The sequence below is a fragment of the Myotis yumanensis genome, unplaced genomic scaffold, assembly GCF_028538775.1.
Source record: "Myotis yumanensis isolate MYYU_CA2020_CCGP unplaced genomic scaffold, mMyoYum1.0.hap1 SCAF_3, whole genome shotgun sequence".
Lineage (NCBI taxonomy): Eukaryota > Metazoa > Chordata > Mammalia > Chiroptera > Vespertilionidae > Myotis > Myotis yumanensis.
Window position 1 is genome coordinate 171,090,106 of NW_027223754.1, and position 21,637 is coordinate 171,111,742.

General features: G+C 43.7%; 2 protein-coding genes across 9 annotated transcripts in view; one reads left to right on the forward strand and one right to left on the reverse strand.

Annotated features, from left to right (window-relative positions):
- The window catches only part of PPHLN1 (periphilin 1), a 101,483-nt gene extending 99,804 nt beyond the window's left edge, over positions 1-1,679 (reverse strand). For 2 of the 6 annotated variants that reach the window (XM_070410405.1, XM_070410402.1), the window contains exons 1-2: positions 1,513-1,679; positions 1,131-1,240 (exon numbers count right to left, since the gene is read on the reverse strand). In XM_070410405.1, the coding sequence (XP_070266506.1) occupies positions 1,131-1,212 (82 nt within the window). In that variant the 5' untranslated portion in view covers positions 1,213-1,240; positions 1,513-1,679. Of the gene's footprint in view, positions 1-215; positions 491-1,130; positions 1,408-1,512 lie in introns of those variants that run through there. The other 4 variants (XM_070410407.1, XM_070410406.1, XM_070410404.1 and 1 more) reach the window with 3 other exon arrangements.
- Positions 1,226-18,289, forward strand: ZCRB1 (zinc finger CCHC-type and RNA binding motif containing 1). 3 transcript variants are annotated; one of them, XM_070410408.1, is made up of 8 exons: positions 1,226-1,420; positions 2,310-2,395; positions 6,292-6,320; positions 8,455-8,566; positions 8,897-9,004; positions 11,266-11,378; positions 11,475-11,550; positions 12,342-18,289. In XM_070410408.1, exons 2-8 carry the CDS (start codon positions 2,312-2,314, stop codon positions 12,471-12,473), a joined length of 654 nt encoding a protein of 217 aa, XP_070266509.1. In that variant the 5' UTR covers positions 1,226-1,420; positions 2,310-2,311; the 3' UTR covers positions 12,474-18,289. The 3 variants fall into 3 exon arrangements, with proteins under 3 accessions (XP_070266509.1, XP_070266510.1, XP_070266511.1); XM_070410409.1 differs by lacking the exon at positions 1,226-1,420 and adding an exon at positions 1,469-1,596; XM_070410410.1 differs by lacking the exon at positions 1,226-1,420 and adding an exon at positions 1,681-1,866.
- The last annotated feature ends 3,348 nt before the right edge of the window (positions 18,290-21,637 follow it).

The following is a 21,637-nucleotide window of genomic DNA, read 5'->3' on the forward strand; positions in this document are numbered from 1 at the left end:
CAAGAGATGAAGTAGAATTTCCATAAAGTGACTGACTATGTAAAAAAGAGTTGGCTAAGCAGGGAATAGAGGTTTCAGAGAGCACAGCTGTGTTGAGAGGTGAAATGCAGAAATAAAAAGGAGAGAGCAGCAGGGACAGTCTAAACCACGGGAGGGGAACCACCAAGCAGCACGGGGACGGGGGCGGAGGAGCGGAGAAGACCGAAGGGGCTTACATCTCGGGCGGTAACCAAGGATAACGGGGATGTGAAGCATGGCAGTTTTGGCTGGCCACAAGTCTGCCAAGAGAATGAGTCCCGGCGGTCCCCGGGGGGACGCGGAGGCATGCGGGCCTCTCAAAAGGCAGCTGTGTTCTGGCTGGGTCGCACCTCGGGCGCTCTGTGCGGCATCGGCTTCCGTCCGGATCGTGCCGGCTCCGGGAAAGGCTCTGGGCTCCAGGCTGCTGCCACGCAGGCTCCCATGGAGTGGTGAGAGGCCTGGTCTGTGTGTGCTGGTGGGTAGAAGTTTAGTATAAACTACCTTGTATTGTTTTCTGTAGGGATGCTGGGCCTGTATACATCCTCTTAGGAAAAAAAAAAAGCAGTGGTGTGCCCATTATAGATTGACACAGGAAGGAAAAAAAAGGTGCGGAGAAGTTCAACATCTGTCCATACCAGTACTCAAGGTGAGTCATTCCCGAATCCAAGTCTCCCCAACTGGATTAAGATATCCGCCAGCGGGGGGTGGGGGAATAAAAAAAATGCCTGTCTTTGCACTTTTTTTTTTTTTGTAGCTCTCAAAAATGCCTAATACCGAAGTGGATGCGTCCAACACATTCAGTAAAATTTACCGACTTCCTAACATTTCTGGGGTCATTGAAGTGACCTCGTTCAGTCCCCTTCTTGCAGACTAAGGCGCTCAAGAGACGCGAACTGTATGTAGCTCAGACTTAACACTTTGCTTTTCTTTCCCAACTCCACTGTGTCTGTCCACCCTCCACCGCAGAGGCACAGCTGCTCCCCGATTCCAATGCAGCGGGAGACCCCAAGTCCCGTCGCGGAAAACGCCCGCCCGCCAGCCCGCCCACCCGCCGCCACTCCCGCGAGGCCCCCCGGCCCCGGCCCCCTCGCACAAAGGGAAAACACGCTCACCAACTCTGGGCCGCCGGGAGTCTCGGTAAATGTGGTAGTCCGCTCGTCGCCGCTCTGAGGAAGGCACTTCCGGCGCGCGCATGACGTCAGCAACGGGCCCGCGCCGGGGTCTAAAGCGAGCGGGGAGGGAAGAGGCTTTGTAGGCGCTGCCTTCTCGTCCGCGGCGCCAGGCCCTTCCCAGCCCCGGCGATGCGGAGGCCACTGCGAGGGGCAAGGAGTCGTCGGGGTTGAGCGCCCCCGGAGCCGAGGGCTCGCGCTCTGCCGACCGCCCGGGCCCGCCCCACTGGAAGGTAAACGCCTCCTCGGCTGCGGCCTGGCCGCCGGCCGGCCCCTCCCTCCCCAGGCCCCGCCGCCGACAGGACGGGCCTTTGGGTGCCCCGACCTTTCCCGTTAGCCGCCTGCGCGGTCCCCACCAGGACGGCCGACGCGTTTCCAGCGGGAACCTTGTCAAACGAGCGCTACCGCTGTGAGTTTCTGACGTTGTCCGCGTCCATCCCCCCCGAGCGTCTGGCCCGGCCCTTCGAACCGGCTCGCCTTCGAATCCGTGTTTTGCCGTTTGTGAGCGTTCGGAACCCCCGTCTTAAAGATATAGCGCACGCGCTTCTGAGACCGAAAATTTGACCGTGGTGGAGCCGGATGGGACTTCCAGGAAGTTTGCTGTACTTTATGTGCATCCAAATGTGGGGCTAAAATGTCCTCTTCAAGCCATTCCAGAGAAAAATAGACAACCAGGAAGGTACCCAGCCACAGTATGAGTGGAAATCAGTGACTGAGGTTCTTTCTGCGGCCCCAGGCTCTTTCTGCTGTGTGTATGCGAAGTCTTACACATATTTGAAAGCACTGTTTGCTCTCAGCCTTAGGGAAGATTAGTAAGGTCCGGGTTTTTCTCTCATCTGTTTAAACCGCACTTCCCCATTCACACTGTATGCCGGCACTGAGGGGTTAATTAGTGTGAAGAATCCACTTGAAATAGAACCAGAAAACTCTCTTAAGTGGTGTCTGGAGAAAAGGAATTCCTTAGTTCACCCAACTGGGGGTCATTATTCACTATTACTAAACAGTAAGGAAGGTGTATGAATCTGGCATAATTAAATCAGTGATTGCCTCTATTGGGTTTTACTTGGAATGGAGACTATCCTGGCTTAGATTGCTTTTGGATCTGTTTGTTTTTCTTTTTAGAAATGAGTGGTGGATTGGCTCCAAGTAAAAGTACAGTGTATGTATCCAACTTGCCCTTTTCCCTGACCAACAATGACTTATACCGGGTAAGTAAGTTTTATTAATAGTACTATTATCTTCTGAATTATCTATTTGAGAAATAATTGTAGCTAAAGCAAACAGTTCTCCTTGGTAAAATTCTTTTTTTTAATATATTTTATTGATTTTTTATAGAGAGGAAGGGAGAGGGATAGAGAGTCAAAAACATCGATGAGAGAGAAACATTGATCAGCTGCCTCCTGCACACCCCCTACTGGGGATGTGTCCACAACCAAGGTACTTGCCCTTGTCGGGAATTGAACCTGGGACCCTTCAGTCCGTAGGCTGACGCTCTATCCACTGAGCCAAACCGGTTAGGCTTGGTAAAATTCTTAATAAGTACATTGCAATGCCTGTCCTGCAAGTGGGTGGTTAAGAAAAACTAGAAGGAATGACATGAATCCTTTCTTCCTAGTGTACCCTCTTTCTCTGTGCTACTTGAGGTAGATGTTAAGTAAAGAGATGCTGCACAGATAGTCTATATTCCTTGATTATTTAATTTAGTTTTAATCCCAAAGAACAGAGGAGAAAATGAACTTTAGCTTCTTTGCTTGTTACAAAAGAGACATTTCTGTATTTATTGAACACTTACTGTATGCTGAGCACTCTTAGAGATACTAGGAACACATCAGCAAACAAAAAGATGAAAAATCACTCTTGGCATTCACAATAAAAGGATAGACAATGTGAAATATAAAAAAGTCGAATGATGTTATTTGTTAAATACAAAGTTAATGCTAAGATGTTAGGTGCTAAGGAGAAAAGTAAAACAGGAAAGGAGGGTTATTAAACGTTAGGTTGGGAATGGAGGTAAAATTTTACATTGTGGTCTAAAGCCTTATTGAGAAGGTGACTTTTCAATAAAGACCTGAAGGAAGTAAAGGCAGCTGTCTAGGGCAGGGGTCCTCAAACTACGGCCGGCGGGCCACATGCAAATACAAATATTGTATTTGTTCCCATTTCGTTTTTTTACTTCAAAATAAGATATGTGCAGTGCGCATAGGAATTTGTTCATAGTTTTTTTTTTTAACTATAGTCCAGCCCTCCAACGGTCTGAGGGACAGTGAACTGGCCCCCTGTTTGAAAAGATTGAGGACCCCTGGTATAGGGGATAAGCATTTCAGGCACAGAGTAAATCAAGTGAAGAGAAGAAGAGGAGCTGTCAGAGGTAAGCCCATGCAGGGATGCCTTCTAAGGCCTACACAGATAATGGTAAGGACTCTGAGTGAATTGAGAAGCCTTTTGAAAGTGTTATATGGAAAGCTGTCTGTATTGGCCTTCAGAATTCAGTGTGGCTACACAGTAATCCAGTTATATCACATTCCAGCATTACACAAATCACTCAGAGGACTCAAAATTTATTATCATTGATTGCATATATTAATATATTCAAAAACACTTTTCTAAGAAGCAATGTATAATAGGAACTATCTATCCTATCTAATAATAGAGAAACATAGTAATTAGCCCTACCTCCTCTACCCTTCCCATTGGCTAATCAGGGCGATATGCAAATTAACTGCCAACCAAGATGGCACCCGGCAGCCAGGCAGCTTGAAGCTAACAGGAGGCTTGCTTGCTTCAGTGACGGAGGAAGCCAACGTTCCCCGCCTGCCCCTGCCGGCCTCTGAGCTTGCAGTTTGAAACATTGTTACAAATATAGAAGCTAAACAAAACCCCAGAAACCTGCTTTCAGCCAGCCGGGATCTCAGAGCTGGAGTGGAAACAGTGTTTCGATTATAGAACCCAAACAACCAGATACCTGCTTTCAGCAGCCGAGGCTTCAGAGCTGGGCCAAGCCTCAGCGCTAAAGCTGGCCCAGAATAAAAAAGAAAAAGAAAAAAAGGAGCGGTTGGGAGCTTCAGTCACCCGCCAGCCTGAAAACAGTCCTCAGCCCCTCACCCAGACTGGCCAGGCACCCCAGTGGGGACCCCCACCCTGAAGGGGGTGTGACCAGCTGCAAACAGCCATCATCCCCTCATCAAGGCTGGCCAGGCACCCCAGTGAGGACCCCCACCCTGATCCAGGACACCCTTCAGGGCAAACCAGGCAGCCCCCACCCGTGCACCAGGCCTCTATCCTATATAGTAAAAGGGTAATATGCCTCCCAGCACCGGAATCAGCGGAGCAGCAAGGCCTCCCAGCACCGGGATCAGCGGAGAAGCGAGGCCTCCCAGCACCGGGTTCAACGGAGCAGTGAGGCCTCCCGGCACCAGGATCAGCGTGACGGGGGCAGCCAACAAACCCCCTGATCGCCCTGCGGCTCTGTGTGTGACAGGGGGCGGGGCCACAACCTCCCTATCTGCCCTGCTCTGTTCGTGACAGGGGAAGTTGCCCCAACCCCCTGATCAGTCCTGCTGTGTGCCTGATAGGGGAGAGCTCCCCAACCCCCTGATCGCCCTGCAGCTCTGTGTGTGACAGGGTGCAGCGCCCTAACCCCCTGATCGGCCCTGCTCTGTGTGTGACAGGGTGTGGTGCCCCAACCCCCCCCCCCCCCCACGGGCCCTGCTCTGTGTGTGACGGGGTAGAGCCATAACCTCCCCATCGGCCCAGCCCTGAGTGTGACAGTTGCGGCGCCCCAACCCCCTGATTGGCCCTTCTCTGTGGGTGATAGAGGGCGGTGCCCCAACCCCCTGATGGGCCCTGCTCTGTGAGTGACAGGGGGCAGCGCCCCAACCCCCTGATCGGCCCTGCTCTGTGCTTGATGGGGTGGCCCTGCAACCTCCCCATCGACCCTGCCATGAGTGTGACAGGGGGCGGTGCCCCAACCCCTCAATCGGTTCTACCCTGAGCGTGACTAGGGGTGGCATTGCAACCTCCTGACCCGCCCTGCTCTGTGCATGACAGGGGGCGGCGCCCCAACTCCCCAGTTGGCCCTGCTCTGAGCCCGACCAGGGGCTGGACCTAGGGATTGGGCCTGCCCTCTGCCACCCGGAAGCAGGCCTAAGCCAGCAGGTCGTTATCTCCCGAGGGGTCCCAGACTGCGAGAGGGCACAGGCCGGGCTTAAGGACCCCCTCCACTCCCCTCCAAGTGCACAAATTTTTGTGCACCAGGCCTCTAGTACATATATATAAAAGGCTAATATGCAAAGTGCCCCCTCGGGAGTTCAACAGGGAGTTCGATCACTCACTATGATGTGTGCTGACCTCCATGGGGCAGCGTGGAATGAAGAAAGGCCCTGGCCAGCAGCTGGAAGGCCCCAATTGGCCCTGATGGCCAGCCAGGCCTAAGGACCCTACCCATGCATGAACTTCCTGCACCAGGCCTCTAGTCAGTATATAAGTATTGGCTGAAACAAGAAGTGAAATTGTGAGGTTGCTTAGGGTGAAGATGTAGAAGTAGAAGAAAAGAAAGGGCCAACTATAAAGTTTCACCAACACTTTAAGGGGGGGCAGAAAGAGATTTGGGGAATGGATTTTTCATTACTGGAGCTTTCTTGTTTTATGTTTTGTTTTATAAGCAATCTAAGGATCTGTCTTCTGAAACAGATTGCTTGATTGGGTGGGAGCAGGCTGGGAATCATGATATTGTACAACATTGTTCTTTGAAATGCAAGGATTCTTTGGAGCTGTGGTGGAGTTGATAGTTGCCATGGGTATATCACAGTAACACAGCAACTGTATAATGTGTGTGCCTTCAATCTACCACACCTGAAGAGTGGGTTTTTTCCTCTGTATGTGCTCATTTGTCAGAAATTTAGAAACTGAGACAGATACCTGGACTCCAATAACAAAATTAAAAATATTATTCTAGTCACTAAAAAAATTTATCTTACAGACTAAAGGCTAAAATTTTTCATAAACTATAACGAAGAATATGGCAAGTGTATGCAACCTAAAAATTTAATGTTTTTGTGTGATTTTTAAATTAAATTGTAAATTGGCATGTGTTATTTTGTTTCAGATATTTTCCAAGTATGGCAAAGTTGTAAAGTAAGTATTCGAATAAAATTTTGAAACTTCATTTAAAAGTTTATCTTAATTTACTTCTCCATTATTTTTAATGGTAGTCAATTTACTATATTTTATAAAACAAATATTTGATATGACAAAGTAAATGAAAATACTATTGTTAACATTTTTACATATATATGTCATTTTTCTATGTATGTAAACATGTACAATTTTCTTGAAAGATTCAATTAAATTCTGACAACTGCCTTTTAAGGTAAATACTGTTATTATCCTGTTATTATTATAAATGACAAAACTGTAAACCTAAAATTATATTGCTAGTTTGTAGTGGAGACTATTTAAATCCAACAGTTTGATTCCAGAGCCTACTCCCTTAACCCTACCATTACCTTTTCTTGTTTTGTCCCTGTCTGTCAGAATCGCCAAATGAATTTCTATACAAATATATAGCTATGAGAATGCTATGAAGTTAAAGACACAGAGTTGTAAGGACCTATAACAGGGAAGACCTGATCTAGTCTAGATAGTGAGGGTAGAGTTGCCTAAGTCAGGATCCTTTGAGTTGAAAACTGAAGACTGAGTAAGAGTTAAGTAGGCAAAGCAAATGGAAGAAACATTTTCAGTAGAGGAAACTGCTTGTGCAAAGACCCTGTGGCAAGAGAAAATAAAGTGACATCATGAAACAGAGAGAAAGCCAATATGACCAGAGATGAGTGAACAAGAGGGAGAAATGCCAAGAGATGGAAGCAGGTTCCTAATCTTGCTTTTTGGCCAAGTTACAAGATATTTGGTTTTCATCCTAAGAACAACAGGAATCCATTAAAGAATTTTAAATGAGGGAGTGACACATTGCTTTACTCCCTTTATATTATCAATGTTTAGTGCCTGGACTTGCAGCTAATTGAGTGACTGAATGACAACATGAATAAACAAATAGATGTACTCTTTTGAGAAACTAGTTTCCCATTTGCATCTATCTTTTTCTTTTAACATATTGAGCTAGGCTTAATAAAAACAACCTTAAAGGAGTGTTTATTATAATACACTAGAGGCACGAAAATTCGTGAAATAGTAGGCCTTCCTTTCTCTGGCTGCCAGCACCAGCTTCCTTCCGGCACCAGGGACCCAGGCTTCCCTCCTCCAGCCACCAGGCAAGCACCTGGGACCCGGGCTGCTTCCCTCTTCCAGCTGCCCCCAGACACCCAGGACCCAGGTGGCTTCCCTCAGGCCATCCGCAGGCACCGAGTACGCGGGCTGCTTCCCTCCTCTGGCCACCGGCCAGCACTAGGACCCAGGCTGGCTTCCCTCGGGCCGTCCGCAGACACCCGGGACCCGGCCTGGCTTCCCCCTGCCCTGGCTTCATCAGGAAGGACATCTGGAAGACGTCCGTTCTAATTAGCATAGTACCCTTTTATTATTAGATGAGATGAGGCATAGTTTTTACATAACTAGATTTCAGTAGAGGCTAGCAGAAAGATGGAGAAAGTATTTCTAGTTAAAGAAAATAGTTCACCTTATACCCTATCCCAGCCTTGGAATCAGCCATTTCTCCTAAGAGCCCTGTTGAACATCGTCTTTTAAACTATATTTAATAACATATAATGATGGATAAAAAGAACTAAGGATGTGTAAGGGATCAGGAGAAAGAGCCGACTCTGCTCTTATCACTTAGGTACTTTGGGTGGTATGGCTAAGAACCACAGAGCTGGAGAGTCTTTAAAAGAAGTTTAAGAATATAGTTAGTCTAAAACCTAGAAAAAAATAAGTAGTTTTACTTTTTGTGTTAAGAGAATACTTTGTTTTGTTTTTTTCTGCAAAGACTTAGTAGAGAAGAGGAATTATGCTGAGTCTTCACGATCCCATTGTCTCTGTAATCTCTGCTTCATCCTTAAGCCCCTGATTACAGTTTGATTTATCAGATACTCCTAATCATACCTGTGTTCACTAGTGTTAAATCAGTATCATACTTTCTTATTTCCATTCTTGATATCCCATAACTTTGAAGAGATAAGCTATTTGTCAAATGTACTCATTTCTCTTACTATGTAAATGTTTTATTACCCTTTTTGAATACAGGTGTCTTCCAAGTTATTAATAGCTGTTTTATTTATTGCTGCTTCATTATTTTTAAGTATTTGTTTATGCTTTTAAGGGTTACTATAATGAAAGATAAAGATACCAGGAAGAGTAAAGGTGTTGCATTTATTTTATTTTTGGATAAAGACTCTGCACAAAACTGCACCAGGGCAATAAACAACAAACAGGTAAGCCTTTCATTCCCAATAAGGTTTTTAACCCAAAAGACTTTGTGCTCATCCAGGCCAAAAATATGGGGATGTAGTGGGTGATCAAGTCTGACAGGTATCAGTAGGTTCCGAGGTTATTTAACATGTGGAAAAGAAAAGATGCCAAAACTGTACTGGTTTTCCAAAACATTGGTAGAATAAGGAAGTAAGAGTCTATTCTACAGAACAGAATTTGTCACACCTAAGTAGGCAATTGTTAAAATAATCTAAAAAATAAAATAGAATTGAAGATTTGAGGAAATGGGATCAGTGAATACATATTCTGCATTTACATTTTCTCCTGTTTAGTTATTTGGTAGAGTGATAAAAGCAAGCATTGCTATTGACAATGGAAGAGCAGCTGAGTTCATCCGAAGACGAAACTACTTTGATAAATCTAAGTGTTATGAATGTGGGGTGAGTATACCTAAAACTTAATGTAATTTTCTATAGTGTAAAGTACTTTCACACCAGTATTTTGTTTGTGCTCTTCTAAGCTCCTGGGTGGCTAAAACCAGGTTATGAAAGATGTTTTAATCTGGGACTTGACTCGTCTATGCAAACTCAATTGAAATGTAGTATGTAAAGGTAACCTAAGTTGGATGATACAGAGTGACATTTTCTCCAGTTTCTAAATCTTTGAAAACTGTTAGGTTAAAAAGTATTGACTAATTACTTATATTATTGTCTTAAAAGATTTTACTGACCCATAAATATTTGTGTTAATGGGATATTGCCTGTTTCTATAATATTTTGCCAGTTTAGTGTCTGCCCCTTGGTGATCAGTACGCATCAAATCGACTGGTCGACCTATCATTCTGGTCATTCTGGTCATTTGGTCTTACCGATCACTTAGGCTTTTATGTATACTAATATATTTGTGCTCTGGTGGGGAGAGTGTCCCTCAGCCCAGCCTGCACCCTCTTCAATCTGGGAACCTTCGGGGGATGTCCAACTGCCAGTGGGATTGGGCCTAAACCGGCAATTGGACATCCCTCTCACAATCCGGGACTGCTGGCTCCCAACCGGTTGCTACCTGCCTTCCTGATTGCCCCTAACCACTTCTGCCTGCCAGCCTGATCATCCCCTAACCACTCCCCTGTCAGCCTGATTGACACCTAACTGCTCCCTTGCCGGCCCGATCGCCCCCAACTGCCCTCCCCTGCAGGCCTGTTCACCCCCAACTGCCCTCCCCTGCCGGCCTGGCCTGGTTGCCACTAACTGCCTTCCCCTGCAGGCCTGTTCCCCCCACAACTGCCCTCTCCAGCTGGCCTGATCTCCCACAACTGCCCTCCCCGCCAGCCATCTTGTGGCTGTGGGCACCGCCATCTTTGAGGGCATGGCAGTCAATTAGCATATTCCCTCCTTATTGGCTATGGGCGCCTCCATCTTTGTGATGGCCTGAGGGTCAATTAGCATATTCCCTCTCTATTAGATAGGATAGATGGTTAGTCTAGCACTGTCAAATATGAATACAATGCAAGCCACAAATGTAATTTTAAATTTTCTAGTAGCCACATTGAAAAAGAAACAAATAAAATTTAAATCTTTTACTTAACCCAATATGTATCTAAAATGTAAAATATGATCATTTAAACTGTGGTAATTAATGTTTTAAAATTAAGATATTTTACTTTCTTTTCTCACATTGTCTTCAAAATCTTGTATATATTTTACCCTTATAATGCATACCAATTTAAACAGGTTCTCGCTAACCACAAAAGAATTATGGCTAGTGGTTACCATAATTGGATAGTGCAGGGATAGTCTAGATATGAAAGAAGCAAAATGAAATTAATTTGGAAAAATGAGGAAACTAAATTTTTTTTTGACACAGAATGTTAAGCAACATCTTGGGAGTTAGGAATAGTTTTGTCCCAATTTTATCAAATAACTAGAGGCCCGGTGCATGAAAATTCATGCACTGGATGGGGCAGGGGGGATGGTTCATCAGCCCGGCCTGCCCCCTCTCACAGTCCGGGAGCCCTCAGGGGCGGGAGGCGACCCGGAGATCAGGGGAAAGTGATGCCCCCATCACACCTCTGCTGCTGCCACTGCCAGCTGCGCAAGCCTCGGCCGGCCCTGGTTACCTGAGCCTCGGGCAGCCCTGGGAGGCTGGGGAGCTGACATCCGAGGCTTGCCTGCGCCTTGGGCTGGCCCTGAGTGGCTTGGGGGCTGAAGGGACTGGGGACTCTGAAGGCAGGGCTGAGGGAACTGAGCGCCGCCATCTTTGAGGGTGTGGCAGTCAATTAGCATATTCCCTCCTTATTGGCTGAGGGCACTGCCATCTTTGTGATGGTGTGATAGTCAATTAGCATATTCCCTCTTTATTAGATAGAATAACTTAAAATGTTTATATTCAAGGTAGATAGTTCATTTAAATTTTGAATTGTTTTTTAGCATGTATTTAAAATGTTTGCAGGAAGAATACTTCTTTTACTCTTAGCTCTTTGTGGACTTCTAAAATACTTTCTTATTGTTAAAATAGTTTATTAGGAGTTAAAATTACCTTCTAAATATTAATGGGTTTTATTAATTTCTTCATATATGTTCCCAGTGTGACAGTCTCTTTATTTTTTTAAGTTCTAACACCTTTTAGTCTTCAGGTACCAGGCAAGTTTCTATTAATAACACAACAAATAAAATATTTTCCTTTCCTTTTTAATGGGAAACAAAAGGAAAGTGGACACTTAAGTTATGCCTGTCCTAAAAATATGCTTGGAGAACGTGAACCTCCAAAGAAGAAAGAGAAAAAGAAAAAAAAGAAAATTCCTGAACCAGAAGAAGAAATGTATGTATATCCACTCTTACTAAATACATTATAGTGTTGTTTCTGTCTTTTTACTATTGGTTAAATGCATTCTGATTTTTTTTTTTTTTAATTTAGTGAAGAAGTAGAAGAAAGTGAAGATGAAGGAGAAGATCCTTCTCTTGACAGCCTCAGTCAGGCCATAGCTTTCCAGGTACTAAGTAGATTTTTTAAAAGGCACCATGCCATAGCAGCCTTGGGTTAACAGTTTTATATTCCTTACTTACTTTATTAATCATCTCCTCATTGTGGCAACCTGTCTTTCCCCTTATCCTCCTAAACTACAGGAGACTGACTACTTTTCTAAGGTCTTTAGAAACAGTATGATAGAAAAGTTCCTATTGGCTCCCAGATTTTAAGGACCCTATAACACTTTTAATATCATAATTTGTTTTCATTATAGAATTGAGCAGAACTATTTGATTAAAGTAAGTTTAGCCCAACAGAAAAGATTTTATTAAAGGTATTGAAAAGATATCTTTGAAAGAAGCTTCGCTTCAAAACAAAACCAAAAACATATTTTTGACAACTAAAGACCCTAATACAAATATATGAAATATTTTTTTAAAAAAGGATACATAATCTCCTAATTTTTATATAACCAGATATTTTGTTTTAATGTAGTTGACAAATGGTAAATGTATACGTCAATTTATTTTTCCTTTTAGTTAACTAATTTCATATTTTATAATTCCCAACCTTCAGCAGGAATGGAAAGTAGGCTTCATTTACTGTGCCTGTTAATTAGTAGAAATTGCCTAAAATAATTTTGAGTAAATGGTGAAACAGATATATCGGGAGTGAGGGAGGAGCATTCTGATGGAGTAGAATTGTTTGCACAGACTGGGAGCATGGGGAGTGTTGGCATTTGTGATGTGGTTTTGCATTGTTTTGAATTAACGTACCATAATAAACAGGTTCCTGGTTTTGTTTGTTTTCTTACAGCAAGCCAAAATTGAAGAAGAACAAAAAAAGTGGAAACCCAGTTCAGGGGGTCCCTCAACCTCTGATGATTCAAGACGCCCAAGGATAAAGAAAAGCACATATTTCAGTGATGAGGAAGAACTTAGTGATTAAAATTATATTTATTATGTAAATAGTTAAAAAATTTAATCTTAGAGTACCAAGTTCAGTTGGGACTAAAGATTGTTTTTAGAATTTGATCATAAAAATACTTAATGTCAAGTAATTTTTTTACTATAAAATAGTTCACCCTAGCCAGATAGTTGAGTTGGTTAGGGCACCATCACAGTACACCAAAGTTTTGGGTTCAGTCCCCAATCAGGGCACATATAAGAATCAATCAATATATGCATAAAAACGTGGAACATCAGCCTGGCCAGCATGGCTCAGTGGTTGAGCATCAACCTAGGAACCAAGGAGGTCATGGTACGATTGCAGGTCAGGGCACATGCCCAGGATACAGGCTCAATCCCCAGTGTGAGGCTTGCAAGAGGCAGCTACTCAATGATTCTCTCTCATCATTGATATTTCTATCTCTCTCCCTTTCTCTCTCTCTAAAATCAATAAATATTTTTAAAATTACTATAAAGTAGTTATTGAAAAGAAATTTTAAAGTATCATGCTTCTATCCTGCCTTAGGAGAGTATTAATAATAAAGATTTGTTAATAACCATTAATCTTGAAAACTATATTTGAATTAAAAAGAAAATATATAATAATGCTATTGTCATCCCAAGAAATAAGGTATATATTAAAAAGATTTGTTTGAGGGTTTATTTAAAAAATGTATTAGTCTTGATTAGTTTATATGAGGACTTTTAAAATAAATTTCACCAGCAAGAAAAAAACCTTCATAAAGACTGGAAAAAGTTGAATGATGTATTGTTATTAAATATTAAAAAATTTTTCAAGAGAATTTTGTTTTTAATATGGGTGTTTGTCACCTTATTTCTTATAACTTGATCCCAATCTGGATTACATTATAATTTCCCCTAAAATATAAAGTAGCTCTAAAATGCTTATAACCAAACAGCATTAATTTACCTTGCCTTTGGCACCCAAGTTCCATTCCCCTAAAGCAGCTAATTTAAGGTGTTTCTTTTCATATGTACTTATATTTTCCTAAAAAAGATGCATATATTTTTCTACTTAATTCATAAAGGGATAGAGGATTTTTCCAACTTCTATACTCCCCACTGCCTTCCTCCGTTTCTCAGTATGGTTATGTTAAAATTGTTGTTTAAGTCCATTTTTATTTAATGACCATGTAAATACTGTTCACCTCTGAGCTAACAAGTGTGCTATTATATTTTTTCAGTTAATTATTTTCTCATTTTTTATGTTATAGATCTTTTTATTTATGACTAAATCTTCCCATACCTTCTGCAGATATTCATATGGGAATGGGATTATAGAGCCTTTAATTTTCTGCATTTGTATATTTCTATAATGTTTGAACGCTCTTAAAAAGAATACCCACTTACTAGTTTTCTTAAATTACTAAAAGCAATAAAAATATTTCCACTTTGAAAACTACACAGGTGATGAAAGTGTTAACCACTTGCCAGCAAAGAATCTAGATTGCAATGAGGAAAATATTCAATATGAACAGACAGATCAGCACCATCAAACATTTGAGGAAATGGAGACCCAAATGACCAGACCAAAAAGGATCTGGAAGGAGCTGAGAAAATTCTGGCTAAAAAAATCAATCTGGGCCTAACCAGTTTGGCTCGGTGGATAGAGCATTGGCCTGCAGACCGAAGGGTCCCAGGTTCGATTCTTGTCAAAAGCATGTACCTTGGTTGTGGGCACATCCCCAGTAGGAGGTGTACAGTAGGCAGCTGATGATGTTTCTAACTCTATCCCTCTCCCTCTCTGTAAAAAAACCATTAAAAAAAATTTTTTTTTAAATCAATCTGGGCTAGCGTGTAGGCTTGGTGCCTGGGGCAGGTGAGCGGGCCTCTGGGAGGCAAAAAAAAAAGCCCACAGGACCCAGTATTGTCCCGTCCAAGTACTAACCAGGCCCAGCCCTGCTTAGCTTCCAAGTGGTATGGCCCTAGATCAGCCGTGGGCAAATTACAGCCCGCGGGCCGGATCCGGTCCGTTTGAAATGAATAAAACTAAAAAAAGACCGTACCCTGTTATGTAATGATGTTTACTTTGAATTTATATTAGTTCACACAAACACTCCATGCTTTTGTTCCAGCCCTCCGGTCCAGTTTAAGAACCCATTGTGGCCCTCGAGTCAAAAAGTTTGCCCACCCTTGCCCTAGATGCTGAAGGTGGCCTCCAGGAATCTTAAGAGCCCACACCTGGCCTCCAAGCCCCTCAGCCCTGGCCACCACACTGAGCTCCAGCTTGTGCTCTGCCCTTCCCTGGAACCAGATCTCTCACTGAGCCCTCCATCTGCCTCTCACCCACCTGAGCTTCCAAAGGTGCCAGAGGGCACCTCCTTTGGGGGTAGGATTCCCAACTAGGCAGGACAGAGCCCCCTAAGGATTGCAGAAGGTGGGGGAGGGGGATTACTAGGCGGCCTTTGGTCTGGGACACGGGGTTCCCTTAGATTGCGGATGTACCTCCCTCCGCAGTACAAGGGTTCGTTTGGTTCCCCCTGTTTCCGGGCACTGGCCCCACGGATTTCAGGGAAAGGGACTGTGGACCCATAATAAACTTGGTGCTTTCTAATATTGAAAGCATTTTTCAATCAGTGCTGGATATAAGGTATGCTTTCCCTCTGCAATCATTTATTCATTCATTTGCTTTTTTGACTAGATGCCTATTCTGAAACTGCCAATTATGATTTTCAGATTATCACAAAAATCAGTTAAAGCCACGTATAGTAGGACATTTATAAATAACTAGAGGCCTGTTGCACGAAGAGATTCGTGCAATAGGCCTTCCCTTCTCCTGGCTGCCGGCACAGGTTTTCCTCCGGCACCCGGGATCCAGGCCTTCGCTCCGGCCGGAGCCGCCTTAGTCTTCCGTCTTCACTGCTCCGGCTTGCCTTCAGTCTTCCCTCCACTGCTTGGAGCTTACGTATGCAAATTAACCGCCATCTTTTGTTGGCGGTTAATTTGCATATCACGCTGATTAGCCAATGGGAGGCTTAGCGAAGGTACGGTCAATTACCATGTTTGTCTATTATTAGATAGAATAAATGGTAATTTCTGTTTTATATCGGTAAGTGTGCATATATGTAGAACACAACAGTGATCATGAGATATGTAGGCATTAAGATGTATGAATAGTAAAACCTTGACTACCATATCTAGAGGTCTTGAAGTACTTGAAGTTTTGCAAATAAGATACTACAGATAAAATAAGTCATTTAGACTCAAATCATATATGGAAGAGTGATAGGTGACAGGAAGGGCCTTGGAATCACATGACTGAGCCATTCAGCTTCAGAAATGGATGAATGGGTTAAAATGTCCCACATAGAATAAGGGTATTCCTACACAATGTTTCATCTATTTTCAGGTTGCAATCAATGTGGAAATAACTTATCCTGTCAAAAGAATCTTAAGCTCTCCTTTCATCATTGTCAAAGACAGAATACCAAGGCAGCTGAGCAGGAGACACAGAGAAAATATAGATACAGCACCAAACAAAAAGAAGCCATTTCCCATAATAAGCAATTTCACAGACTATTTGCAGAAAATATGGAAAAAACATTAAAATCTTTTTGGAAAGCAGTTCCATAAGCACTGTTACTAAAGTAACAATGCAAACAATTACAGTCAGAGACAACCCTAAGTCCACAGAATGGGTTTAGCCACTATCAATTACTTTTTTAAAATACATTTTTTATTGATTTCAGAGAGGAAGTGCTGGGGTCCAGCCCCAGCGGGTCCAGGGGTTCCCAAAGGTGTGGACGGAGTCGGCGAAGGATGTTTTACACAGAGACAGCGTTCAGAACTCTCTAGCTTTCCTCAGTCTCCGTGGATCTTCACTGTGCCTGGTTGAGGCCACAGAGAGAGATCCCAAGGCAAGCTGAGCCTTTATTTTATAGTGAGCGGCAAACAAGGTAGTGGTTTCCATAGTTACACAGTAAGTTACACTGTTGTAAGTTTTACTTATTTTTGTTCTTGTAAGTTTCATTTGTTTTTGTTCTTGTTGCACTTCCCTCAGCCCATTAGCTTCCCAAGTAAGATCTAGGGAGCTTTATACAAGGTCAAGCCTAATTATGCTAAGAGGACTGTGCTCTCTAAGCTGGGAATTGTTTATGACTTTGCCCACAGGTCAGTCCGAGGCTTAACCCTATATCAGTTCCCCACAAGGAAGGAAGAGAGATAGAAACATCAGTGATGAGAGAGAATCATTGATCAGTGGCCTCCTGCACACCTGACGCTGGAGATCGAGCCCAAAACCAAGGCATGTGCCCTTACCGAGAATGGAACCATGACCTCCTCATTCATAGGTTAACGCTCAACCTCTGAGCCACACCAGCTAGACCAGTATCAATTACTTTAAATAAATAAATAAATAAATAAATAAATAAATATATATATATATATATATATATATATATATATATTGATCCCCACACTGGGGATCAAGCCTGCAACCTGGGCATGTGCCCTTGACTGGAATCGAACCTGGACCCGTCAGTCCACAGGCTGATGCTCTATCCACTGAGCTAAACTAGCTAGGGCTCAATTACTTTTAAAATTGCTTTTATCAGATCAAATTTTAAGAATCCTTAGGTATAGATAAAATCAATTAGGTATAGATAGAATCAATTAGTAATTTTAGTTAAGATCTGGTACCTAGAGTAAGCTGACCAGAAATATAACAGCTTTTATACAATGTGGTCTTAAGCAAATTCCTTTCCCAGAGAGTTGCATTTCTCATCACATCTTTTCAGATGCATAGCTCTATGCAAAACACAGAACAATTTATAAAGGAGATATTATAGTTTGGTTAGGACTTTATGTGTATACTCAAAACGAGTTAAATCCAAAAACAAGCTTTTAACAAATTATCTGAAAGAATTTGTATCACATATTTAGCACTATGCATCAGGCACTGTCTTAAAAATATCTATATGCTAAGTGTTCCTCTGACTGTCCGACTGGTTGCTATGATGTGCAGGGGGCAGACGCTCAATGCAGGAGCTGCTATGACGCATACTGACCATTTACAAAGAAACGGCACTGCAGACCTGATGCCGACAAAGCCACATTCAGCTTCCCCCATGTGGGACACAGGCCCCTACAACCCACCAAATCGCAGTCAACACTGCAGAGACCCCATGGCATGAAATGCAGCCCCCAGCCCAGCCCAGCCCGGAAATAGTAACATCCCGTAGCAACACCTGGCTTCCTTTACCTAGCAACTAGCCTCCTTGGAGTTTCTTCAGCTCAGGAATAGGACTTGCTTTATAGGGAGGTGCAAACATTTTATACTTTAACCCAGTGGTTCTCAACCTGTGGGTCGCGACCCCTTGGGGGGTCGAACAACCCTTTCACAGGGGTCGCCTAAGACCATCGGAAAACACATATATAATAACATATTGTTTTTGTGATTAATCACTATGCTTTAATTATGTTCAATTTGTAACAATGATATCAGGGGTCACCACAACATGAGAAACTGTATTAAAGGGTCACAGTATTAGGAAGGTTGAGAACCACTGCTTTAACCACATGTCTGTGAAGCATTTTCCCATGCCTCATCTCATTTGGTCCTCACAGAAGTCCTGGTGTAGGTAAATAGGAATTTTATTTTATTTTCATTAGCCAGAAAACGAAGATTTAGAAAGTTTAGAAACTTGACCCGACTGAAAAGAAGTAAGAAATGTTGGACCTTAAAAATGACTTAAGGTTTTCTAATTGCACAGAATATAGTCAAACACTGCTGCAGTTTTTTACCCTTTGTTCTCCCTGCATGATCTACAATAATAATCTGCTTTGTGTTAATATTTACTGCTGTGTTGTTGACAATTACCTGAAAGAGAAGTTGGGGTGCTTCACTGGGCTGGAAAAAGTTTAGCTAAATCAGAAAGCAGGTCTAATTAAGCAAGTTTATTCTATCCCAGTGGTTCCCAAACTTATTTGGCCTACCGCCCCCTTTACAGAAAAAATATTACTCAGCCCCTGGAAATTAATTTTTTTTAATTTTAATAGCAGTTACTCATCGCCCCCAAATGCACCTATGGCCATCACCACCCCCCTGGATCACTGCAGCGCCCACCGGGGTGCAGTAGCGCCCACTTTGGGAATCACTGTTCTGTATAATAAAAAGCTAATATGCAAATGGTCATCACATGCATAACAACCGATCAGCAGGAGGCTGCATGTGTGGCAGGCGGGCATGGGTGGACAGGGCTGCATGCATGGTGAGGCAGGGGGACATGAGGCTACATCCCCTGCTGGCACCAGCCAAGGGATGTGAGGCTGCGAAGGGCCGAGGCACAGCTATAAAGGGCCCAGGCTCAGGCCGGCAGTGGCAGCAGCAGCGGGGGAGTGGGGGTGGCACCTTCCCCTGATCTGCCAGGTCGCCTCCTGCAGAGGGAGGTCAGTTGCAGCTTAGGCTGGGGCCTTAGACAGAGGTGGTTAGGGACACTCAGGGTGGCAGGGGGGCAAGTTAGGGGCAATCAGGCCAGCAGGGGGGCAAGGTAGGAGAGATCAGGCCGGCAGAGGGGCAAGGTTGGGGCGATCAGGCCGGCTAGGGGGCAAGCTAGGGGCGATCAGGCTGGCAAGCAGAGGGGTTAGGGGCAATCAGGCAGGCAGACAGGTGAGCAGTTAGGAGCCAGCAGTCCTGGATTGTGAGAGGGATGTCCGACTGCCGGTTTAGGCCTGGTCTCTGTGGGATTGTGTCTAAACTGACAGTCACACATCCCCTGAGGGGTCCCAGATTTGAGAGGGTGCAGGCCAGGCTGAGGGACACTGCCCCCCCCCCCCCCATGCAAGAATTTTGTGCACTGGGCCTCTAGTTTATACTAATAAAAGGGTAATATGCTAATTAGACCGGACATCTTTCAGACGTCCTTCCAGACAAAACCACGGTGGCAGGGGCCTAGGCAGAGGTGGTTAGGGGCAACCAGGCAGGCAGGGGTCCCAGATTGGAGAGAGTGCAGGCCGGGCTGAGGGACACCCCCCTGTCATGCACGAATTTCATGCACCGGGCCTCTAGTGTGTGTGTGTGTGTGTGTGTGTGTGTGTGTGTGTGTGTGTGTATAAATTGACTCGCACATGCGTGATACATATAAAGCTCTCGCTGGCGCCAATTGCACATGTGTGTTTCGATCTGTCATTGTTGATCGTGAATTTTTTTTTTTTTTAATATTTTTTTATTGATTTTTTACAGAGAGGAAGGGAGAGGGATAGAGAGTTAGAAACATCGATGAGAGAGAAACATCGACCAGCTGCCTCCTGCACACCTCCTACTGGGGATGTGCCTGCAACCAAGGTACATGCCCTTGACCGGAATCGAACCCGGGACCTCTCAGTCCGCAGGCCGACGCTCTATCCACTGAGCCAAACCGGTTTGGCTGTTGATCGTGAATTTGGTTGACACTTCTATTATAGAGAAAGGGCGAATAGCGATATTAAAATATTTCTTCTAATTAATTTCCTTTCAATGTGCACAGATCTGTGCACCAGGCAAATAGTGAAAAATGTAAACTAACAATCCCTTTTAGGTAGGCATTATTTTCATCATTATACAGATGACAGAATTGAGGCACAGAGAGGTGAAGTAATATACCCCAAGTCACACAGTCAATAAGCACAAAAGGCCTGCTAGAGAGGCAGCATTGTCAGAAAGCAAAATTTGCTCCCCTTTCAGTTGCTGATATAATGTAGCATTTTTAGGCCAAGGTTCTGCAGCTGGGATCTGACAGACAAAGGCTTCTGCCACTAGAGACACATGATAGTCAGCATCTTCCTCTGCAACCCCCGTGGCTCCTGATAGCTAACAGGACTTACCCCTGCTGAGGCTCTGACTTGCAAAGCCCACCACTATTTCTCAAACTTTGTCAAAAATTCTGGGAAACCCTAGCACTGAGTTCTTAATTCTTTTTCAAAATGATTTTTATTTTTAGAAATGTTTCCTTTAAAAATATATATATTTTATTGAATTTTTACAGAGAGGAAGGGAGAAGGATAGAGAGCTAGAAACATCGATGCGAGAGAAACATCCATCAGCTGCCTCCTGCACACTCCCCACCGGGCATATGCCCGCAACCAAGGTACATGCCCCTGACCAGAATTGAACCTGGGACCCTTGAGTCCGCAGGCCGACGCTCTATCCACTGAGCCAAACTGGTTAGGGCAGAAATGTTTCCTTTAAATTTGCTGTTGATTAAGGATTGTTACAAATTCTTTGTTACATGTCTTATTCTAAGATGGAGTCCAATTCCTCTCTTTGAATCTGTGTTGACTTTCAGTGACTTGCTCAGTCAATAGACTGTTTTGGAAGTGATATTTTGACATTTCCAATGCTAGGCCATAAGAAGTTTTAAGGCTTCCACCTGAGCTTTTTGAAACACTTGTTCTGAGGGCAAGCACTCAAGGAGCTCCCTTTGTGAGCCCAGACGTCATGCTGTGAAAAACAAGCCACATGGAGAATGTGCAGACACTCCTGAAAAGTTCTAGCTGAGCTCCCAGCAGAGAGAAAGCACCAGCTTGTCTGCTGACATCCATGCAAATGAGTTCTCTTGAATATCTCCAGCCGTGGGCAAACTACTGCCCGCGGGCGGATCCGGCCCGTTTGAAATGAATAAAACTAAAAAAAAAAAAAGACCATACCCTTTTATGTAATGATGTTTACTTTGAATTTATATTAGTTCACACAAACACTCCATCCATGCTTTTGTTCCGGCCCTCCGGTCCAGTTTAAGAACCCATTGTGGCCCTTAAGAACCCATTGTGGCCCTCGAGTCAAAAAGTTTGCCCTCCCCTGGATTAGACTCAGTGCTTCTCTTACACCTCTCTTTTCCATGCCGACCTTCTCCCACCTTTTTCATATTAATCTCCATTTGTCATTAACCCTTTTTCTGACACTCTTTTATTCTTCTTTCTCTGGACTTGAAAGTATCCATTTTTACACTATAAAGAGGAGGTGGGGAAATGGGTTGAATGTATATGAAAACAATTGGAATTTATGAGAGAAAACGATAAAATGTGCAGAAGATTGAAAAGAGTGGTGTTATTTTTTTAGGACCAAGTTTTATGAAGTTATCCCATAGAGCTAATGATGAGTGATTCAGAACTTAAATACATTTGGAAAAATAATTATGCCTATTATACTGCCTTACTAAACACAAGTAT